Source organism: Ascaphus truei, chromosome 6 (assembly GCF_040206685.1).
Source record: "Ascaphus truei isolate aAscTru1 chromosome 6, aAscTru1.hap1, whole genome shotgun sequence".
Classification (NCBI taxonomy): domain Eukaryota; kingdom Metazoa; phylum Chordata; class Amphibia; order Anura; family Ascaphidae; genus Ascaphus; species Ascaphus truei.
The window spans coordinates 109,292,223-109,301,339 of NC_134488.1; the positions used below are offsets into that span (position 1 = coordinate 109,292,223).

At 43.4% G+C, this 9,117-nt stretch overlaps 1 protein-coding gene across 3 annotated transcripts in view; it reads right to left on the minus strand.

Moving 5' to 3' along the window:
• Window positions 1–312: 312 nt before the first annotated feature.
• The window catches only part of RIC8A (RIC8 guanine nucleotide exchange factor A), a 39,832-nt gene continuing 31,027 nt past the window's right edge, over window positions 313–9,117 (minus strand). For all 3 annotated transcript variants that reach the window (XM_075605731.1, XM_075605730.1, XM_075605732.1), the window contains 3 exons: window positions 5,846–5,990; window positions 4,280–4,399; window positions 313–4,129 (listed from right to left, as the gene is read on the minus strand). In XM_075605731.1, coding sequence (XP_075461846.1) covers window positions 4,009–4,129; window positions 4,280–4,399; window positions 5,846–5,990 — 386 coding nt within the window. In that variant the 3' untranslated portion in view covers window positions 313–4,008. The remainder of the gene's footprint in view (window positions 4,130–4,279; window positions 4,400–5,845; window positions 5,991–9,117) is intronic.

Sequence of the window (9,117 nt, forward strand, 5' to 3'; positions counted from 1 at the left end):
AAGGATATCCCTGCTCCAGCACAGGTGGGTCAGTCAAAATGACTGAGCCGCTGATTGACCTACCTGTGCTGGAGCAGGGATATCCTTAAGACCTGACCTGTTGGGGTTCCCTGAGGACTGGAGTTGGGAAACACTGTTCTAACAGGACCAAGGGGACCACGCAGCAATTCAGGTCCAGGGCACTCCCTGGTTCAGGAGTGGTAAAAATGTATATATGTTATTCATAATAGATTGCCCCTCTGTATTACAATTTAGGGTGTAACCCATAATACCCTATTTAAAAACAGACTAATACTAGGCTATTTTCTAACAATAACAATACATAATTATGCAAAGCAAATAAATGCATTTTTACCGCTACAGACAGATTATTGTTGTGTTTGCATCGTCAAAAAGATATGAGTGGAGGCATCTTTATGGAGTCTTTTGGGGCAACCTTGTCGCCGTTCTCTTAAAGCTGCAGTCCAAGCTGCCGGTTTTTTTTTCAATTTGTTCAGCCCCCCCCCCCTCCTTAATATGTGCATCAATACAATCCACACAATGATATGTAATTAGCTAAGTTGCCGGTCAATCCGTTTTCCTGTGATCAATCGGCGAAGTGTATTACATTATAATCCATAAAAATATCATTCAGAGTGTTTTAAACAAAACTAATGCTACAAGTATTTTCTCATAGTACAGAACTGATTTATTATTTAAAAAAAAATAAAACACACATGTAGGATATTGCTTGGTCTGCAGCTTTAAAATTCAGTTTCCATCCAGCAAGTGAAGCATTTGAGTGCTTCTTTCCTCTGAATACGTTTGTTTTTGGGTTGTACACGGCACATTATCTGGGACCAAAAAAAAGTGGCAATTTATGTATCAAGACAAAAAAACAGATCCATTTTCATCTTGCACCAAGGAAACAAGATACTTTGCTCTCCTTTGTCCCACATGCAGCAGCTTGTGCAATGGGAGGATATGGGGCATATTAATGCATCCTTAACGCCTGTGCTGCCGCTCTGCACTGTAGTTGCAATAAGGCTGTCTGGTTTCTCTGGAGATGTCAACCATCGCATGGTAAGGGCTGGGTGGTCTAGTGGCCGTCACCAAGTGCAAACAGAACAAACAACACAAAGCTGAATGAATGCATTTGGTTATTTAAATAATATAGTAATCATGCATTGGTGTCTCCCAGTGCGGGTCATTTTGCTCAGTTTCACAGTGTACAGAAAGTGCAGAAATACAGCAGGACAAAGAGCAGGATCAGGGTCACTCCCGGGGTGCATGTTGATGGACATTTTTACATTAAACTCCCCTCAGAACCATTAGGGACTTTTTAGATGATGCAACGATTCCTTATGGACGGAAGGACTTGATCATTATTCTGCGGTAATACTAAAAGAAAAACGCATCAAATCTTCAACAACAACAAATTATCACTACGGTAAAAAAAAATCGAGATTTGGGCCCATGTTTACTAAGCCGTGCTAATGCATAAGACACCTTCCAGCATGTCCTCTTATGGCCCAGCCAAGTGAATGGGCCTAAGGTGTCTTGTAGCATGGAAGGGGTATTTATGGAGTTGCACTTCTTAATAAATATGGCCCGTGATGCATTGTTGGCTGAAAAAAAGCGAATGCTTTTGGTCTCCGGGGGGCACGCATTGCCCTCTAAGATTGGTTTATGAGGGTCTTACATCCAGTGCTGATCTTTAGAGTAGACAGGTTGATGCTACCTCAGACTTGGCAAATTGAAATGAAGCAATAAGGAAAATGGTACCAGATACTGACACACACTTGGATACATCCCATTATAAACTCCTTCCCTAACTGCTCCAAAAACAACGTCCCGACCTGCTCACTGCCGAATCCAGCTGAATGATTTTTATGCGAATGGAAGCAACATGAAATTGGCGTTCTTATCACCAACCCTAACAACACCGGGCCCGTTTGCAACTCCTGATGCAGGTCCTCCTCTTACGTGTGCACCGAGGCTGCTGAGTATTCGGAAGTATCTCCCGGGATTGGAATAGCAGGATGTGCTGTAGTGCAAAAATAACGCATTGCCGTTGACCATTTCCTGCTATAAAGTCATGGCAAACGGCAAAGACTATTCTGACCTTTGTGGGACCCTATAAGGGATGATAATGACATTAGGTAAGGCCTAACAGGTACTTCCTTACCTCCATGGTCTTCATTCTAATAGGACAGCTTGCAAGGAGTTTTGATGGGAGTTAAAGGAACGAGGTTTGGCGAGAAAGACAAGTACCGATCCCAGAACAATAGTTAACGGCTCCTTTAAGTTGTAACCAAGATCCGTAACGCAGACTCGTCTGCTTTCTCACAAGATCCCCAGTGAGTTTCTCAGCCCCCCATTCTCAATTATTGGATGTCATTTCTATTATTTGGAGGTTATAGGACTTTTTTTGTTGTTGTTGTTGACGCAAATGAAAAGGAGAAATATGTTCTTCTGAATTTACTTTTGAGAAAGTGTTCTTGCTTGTCTTAATTGGTAGTATATGGACTGCTCTTTGTGCTCTATAAAAACAGATATGTATCTTTATCTTTACATATGTGTACACAGACACACCACACACACACAGGCACACACACAAACTTCTATTTGTTGTGAAATCATTGCTTTCTGATAATAAAACATCAACATACTGTACATGTATCAGGCAGAGGCGCACACAATCCTTTATGAGCCGATACCTGCACTTCTCGCCAAGAAGCGTAAGACCAACGCAAAATATTTTGGCTACTTTACAAAATAGATAATCCCCTACACGTGTGTATTTGTGCTTGAGGTATGCACACCTTGCACAGTTAGGATGTGGTCTTTGGAACACGTTTCCACTGAAATTAAGCCATGCAGAAATGATATATACCCAGCTGAAATTTACACTTTCCAGAATTGGAATATTAAGTACGTGGGAAATGTAGTTCAAAGTTCCCCAAACATAAACACACCATCACCAGGAAACCCCCATCTGGCAAAGTATCCATCCCACACCTCTATCTGCTTGTACTTAGTGCAGAGACTCCGAATAGGTCGTTACTTTGACATTGGAGATGACAAACTTACAATGCTGCTCACACTGCTCAGTGTGATGTGTACATGGCTGGTTAGCGGTTCCATCCAATTCCCAGATAGTATTGTGCTGGTTCTTAGCGCAGAAGATTCTATTGTATAAATCTCTCTGCTTGGTGGCTGTGTTGTTAAACAAATGTACAACCAGTTTATTAACCGGTAAGTGAAGGTGCACTGTGTGTTTAGACTGGGGGATCTGTGCATGTGTATGTTGTAATAAATATAGACAGGCGTCCTTACCCTAATGTGCATGGTTCGTGGGCCTGTTTACAGAAGGTTGGGAATGCTGGAATACAGCACAAGTACACTCCCTGCAGTAAATTACTTATTATATCTGCTTTGCAGTGACTGTGGGGTTAAATGAAAGCTCCACTTGCTATAAGCATGTGAAGCAGGGCTTGGGACAGTCCAGAGCTACACTGCTGGTAACCTGGTTCCCACTGTGCCTGTGGCAGATGTCTGCAAGGTAACATCTCTGGGATCTGATAAACTCTAGTACTGCAATAGCCTAGGTCATCTCATCATAACACAGTGAACTAAGGAAGCTCTTTGCCGGTAAGAACAGGCTGCGTGCATTAACAGCAGTGAAGCACTTCCTTATGCCTCTTCAGTTAATGATAAGACTCCTGGAAAGACGGAGCTACCAAAGCAGAGCAGCTAGTAGCCACGGCTGACTACTCCAGACAGCTGGGATTTCCCTACTCGGCAAACCCTTCATGTCTTCTGGGCGTGTTCCCAGAAAGAGCCTGTTCCACTACGAGTGTCCTGTGATCGCTCTACAGCCGGAGTCTCTGAGTTACATCTACAATAATCTAGGTTTAGTTTTCCTTGTGTTGTATGGTGTCTGGATAACGGTTCGTTGCCCTCTCTCTCCGGTTCGGTTTGCACTTGGCTCGGATCCTGTATTTTACTCTCTTTTCTTGAGATGTCTTAGTCCGAATCAGACTCCAGGTCAGAGGACTCCTGCTGCTGCAGCATCCTCTGAGCAGCCTCATCCATAGGCTCCAGCCTCCCGTCAGAAGTCACCCCCATGGGCTGGATGATTTGTTCCCTGCACCATTAAAGCACCAGTTACAAATCAATTAAAGCAGAAAACAACATTATAAAAAGCAGCTTCAACAAAGCAATACAAAGAGAAGGTCATTGTATCAAGCTAGTAGCATCGCATATGCTTTATATGGAGTGGGAGGTTGTATCGCACCTGGATAGCTTGTCAAACATGCTGACCAGCTTCATGGCCTCATACTCCTTCTGTTCCTCAGTCATTCCGTCCATAGGGTTTGGCTGTTTCTCTTCCACACGTCCGGTCACAGGGTTAATGCTGTAGGGAGAGACATAAAACACAGGTGAGGTTGGTGTCATAAGAGCATGAAAACATCCTGGACCCTAAAGGGAAATGCCAAACGTCTGGGTCTCCCCGAAACGTGACCAGCTTGGAAATGCCAAGTTGGTGCCTCTTACGGCAAGACCTGGCCCCGTTGATATTCATCATCAAATTATATGACACACACACACATAGTTGTGTACTTCTCTGGTGGAAGATATACAAATGTGAGCCTTGGACTTTAACATTACAACATAACATTACAGCCATTTGTGGTCTTATGGTAAAAATGTATTGTGTATTTATCAAATCTGCACGTGCCTTTAACAATGTATTCTTAATTTATTGTTTTTCGTTTTTTTTGTATGGCATAAATGTTAAAACCCACAACCCTGCTATTTTTCCCTTCAACTTCATGAAATATTTTATTTAAATATATCGTATCATAGTACCAGGAGTAGATGTGTGTTCTTTTAAAGAAAGATTCATCTAACCCAATAATTCTGTAAAAAAAATTAAAAACATTTCTCTATAGTGAACTTATTTATATACGTGTGATCCTATATTACTTCCAATATGAACCTCAACATCCTTCAAAAAAAAAAAAAAAAAAAAAAATTGTAAAGAAAAACAGTTATACATCAAAATATTTGGGGCTATTTGCTATGGTTAGCGAGTTCAATATTTATGTGTAATATTAAAACGGTATTAAACTCATTACGTAACAAATGGGATCAACGTTGTTACTGATCACTTTCAGTTTCTTCCATCTCTAAAATGTATATTTAACTGGGACTACAGCACTGCACAGTATGAGAACACCTTTATTTAGACCCCTTGATATTGTCCTTGCTGTACAGTGTCCTAATAGTATTGGTCTGGGGGAAATGTCGATTTTCTCTGAGCTCATGATACCTTCCAAAAACCCAAGGTAAGTAATAGTGTATACTTGGCGTTCAATACTACACAGGTGTGATGATGCAGGTGCATATAAAGAGCAGGCCTGTGTGATCGTGAAGGTTCTGCACATACGATTACATGTATAAAGTTTTTTCTAATGAGGTATCACAATCCATGGTAGGTCTATTGAGCCATCGCTTGCTTTTGACAAGTTGGAAATCCTTAGCCCCAGAGGAGGGGAAGAAGCACTGTTTGTCCCTCAGCCAGGGGGACGTGGAGTTAGATTGTGGATGTTGCTACAGACCTCTCTGGGCTTTAACACAAGTGTTTTAAGACCCTCCCCCCCCCCCTTCTGCGTGGGCAATTTAAAAAACTTTTTCATGATTTATTATCCAACAGCAATCAACACAGACTGCTAGTTTCCAGAGTATGCCGTGTGCGCTGAGACAGTGGAGTCATAGCTGGGCCCTCAAACCTCCCTACCCAAGATTAGCCCTGGGAGCGCAGCTACTCAGAATATGGTTTTAGCAGCAGCAGACTTACTTGGGTTTGGCCTCTCTGTACTCCTCTGTATCTGTGTCCTCATCCTCGGAGTAATGTCCCTCACCGCGCCCACCTGCCAGGAGCCCACGGGCAGCCAGCAGACCGGCTGCATTTCCATAGCCCGTGTACTTCACAAAACGAGACACTGTGTCAGGACAGGAGAGACAGAGTAATGAGGTGGAGATAGATAAAGATAGGATAGATAGATAAGATCGGATAGACAGATAAGATAGATAAGATAGATAAGATAGATAGAAAGATAGATAGGATATATACATGCTGCCTATTATCTGGGGAAAATATATGATGTACCAGAGAATACCCTGGACTCTCGTTTCTATATATGGGGTATATATGGCAGCCATCTTTCTAACATGGCCGTAGAGCTAATTTGTGTACTAACAGGGCATGTTAACAGTAACTCCTCTAACTCAGGGGAGCGCAATCTTTTTCCCCTGCGCCCCCCTGCCGGCTGTCCCCCTCTCCACGCGCCCTCCCCCCCTCCTTACCTTGACTCAGACGTTCTGGCGTCACGTTGCCTCGCAATGTCATTTGACACCGCGTTTCAATGGCGACGCGTCATCAGAAGACGTTTGGACCAAGTTAAGAGAGAGGTACAGAGGCCTTCTCCGCTTCCCCGGCATTTAATTTAAATGCCTTCGGGAAGCGTGGGGGGGCCCTATAACCCCCGCGCCCCCCGCAGATAATCTAGCACCCCCCCATGGGGGGGGGGGGCGCCCCCCGATTTGCGCACCTCTTCTCTAATTGAATAGCTGTACACTGTATTCCTGAGAAATGGACCATGCTAACTAGACCTGGTGTTGAAGGCAGCCAATGATACAATCACAGACAAATGATACATATACTGGATACAAGTGCTAAACAATTATCTAATGCTGCACTTAGAGAACGCTCTCTTTTCCAGTAAACCTTGTTGCTAGGCTAGGAGCCCAAAAGCTCAATTTTTTAGCCTAATAAAACTCTTCTAGCTGGAGTGACTTTTTGGCTACAAATAGGTCAAATACGAATACTAATTCCAAATGCCAAATGCTAATGCTGCACTTTGAGAACTGTCTCTTTTCCAATAATCTCCATGTATGTGACTGTTACCTTAAATAGAGGCTAAGAGCTTACAGCAGCAGTCCAAGCTGCCCTTTTTTTAATTTTATTTATTTTTTTCCATTTAATATCTGCATCAATAGAGTCTGCACAATTATAAGTAATTAGCTAAGTTACCGATCGATCCGTTCTCCTGTAATCAATCGGCGAAAACTCAGCTCGGGGGTTTACTAAATAGCGGTCAGTGCAGTAGAAGAGGACCAAAGATGCAAAATTCTGTGAGGAAGATCATGTGACCAGGCAGTCACTAGATACAATTGTTGCCCTGCTAGAGAGAGGGCAGGGCTCAAACAGGGGTGTGTCAGAGCCTGTTTCAGAAGAGGATGTGACTTTGTAAAATGTAATTCAGAGTTGTTTAAAAAAAAAAAAAATTAAATGCTACAAGTATTTTCTCATAGTACGGAACTGATTTATTAATAAAACACACATGTAGGATATTACTTGGTCTGCAGCTTCAAGCTCCATTTTGCAGCTCAGCAAACACCAACAGCTCAACAGTGACTCCCTGGCCTACAGACTTATTTCTAGTAAATTAACTTGCATTTTACGGTCTTCTCAGATATAGGTTATGAGTGTAGCGCCAACTAAACAGGGTAACTGGGGAAGTGGGGTGTAATCAGGCTGAGATAATCAGAGAATACCGTCAAGACTCTGATATTGAGCCAAGGAATTACTTACCATAATTAAATGTTCTATATATAGAATCAGAGGCTATCGCCTGAACAACCTTTATACTGTAGCACCCTGCTAGCAATCTTTACCTGCAGTATTGGTCTCTGAAGGCAGTGTAGGGGTTAATCCTGTGCAGGGCCTGCCTTATTATATTTTAGTATCTAATAAAGGGCTATTTAAAGTTCAGTGTCTGGCACTGCCCCATTTCTAGAAGTTACTGCAAGGGTCACATGACAGGTGTGATTCTTCTGCAACATATACTCTGCCCAGTTATGGGGGTAGATTGTTGGCCACCCCCCCTGGGTATAAAAGAGGGGAATCCACCATTTTGTAGCTAGGCCACATTTAACATCTGAGAGGATCATTGTAACATCCAGGTTTCCAGGGACGTCTCCAGGTTCCTCTAACCTGTAAGGACACCTTTGATTTCTGTTTTAGCATAGGGACAGTATCCCAGCACAAAAGATCTATCTGTTCCCTTTACCTCTATAGATTACAAACATGTTTAAACCAAGACACGGCTGAAGACACGGCTGAAGACACGGCTGAAGCTGAAGGCGTTTTTAAGAGCCCCAGGTAATTTGTTCTAGAACTGAGATGAGCGGTGAGAGAAGGAAGGGCCGGGGATTCTTTATTGAGCCTCTGGATCTATAAGCCGGCTTGTGGCGGCGGGTCTCAGGTAATGAGAATACTGTATACAGTGGGAATGAGACGCCTGCTCAGATAATTGGGTCATTTATACAGAAATTATTTGAAAGTCCATAGGAAAAAAGTACCTTGCGTCAGGACTATAGCCAACCGCGTCCTAGCAACATGTATCCCAATGGTGAGTGTTGTAGTTACATAATGAGATACAAAAGCATATTGAGTTGCATAAAAGGTCACGGTACCGGAGGTGAATGTGGGGTGCTGTAACACACACTGTACCCGTAGACAATAATTGGCATTTTAGATGTCTGTGTTGTGCTTTCTGACCAAGGGGCTGCGGCAGGATTGATTTCTATAACGTGCAGCCAGTCTGGAAGAGCTTGCTGATGTCAGTTGGTCAATATGCAAACCAAATTTTATATGGAAGTCATAAACACAAATAATTAAAGATGGTAACTGAAGCTAGACTGGTGTTAGAGTTGGCTGTGATCCGTAGCTCTGTTGTTGGAAGCTTAAGAAAAGTTGCCTTAGGCCGCACTTATAGTGCCGGCGACGTCGCCCGAAAACAAATACATTGCCGCCGCCGCGTGCACTTATAGTGCGTGCGACAGCGACGGAGCCGTCGCGGAAACTGGAAGCCGGCAAAATTTGATTTTTCAAGGGCTGTCGCGTCACGTGACGGCCCTTGAACAAATCAAATTGCCGGAATCCCGCGACCCCGCCGAAACATAACTTTCGCCGGTGGCGACGGCGACGGGTGACATCACCCGCCGTGTCGCCGTCGCCGTCGATGACACTATAGGCACGGCCTTAGTCCCAAGTGCCGTAGTTGC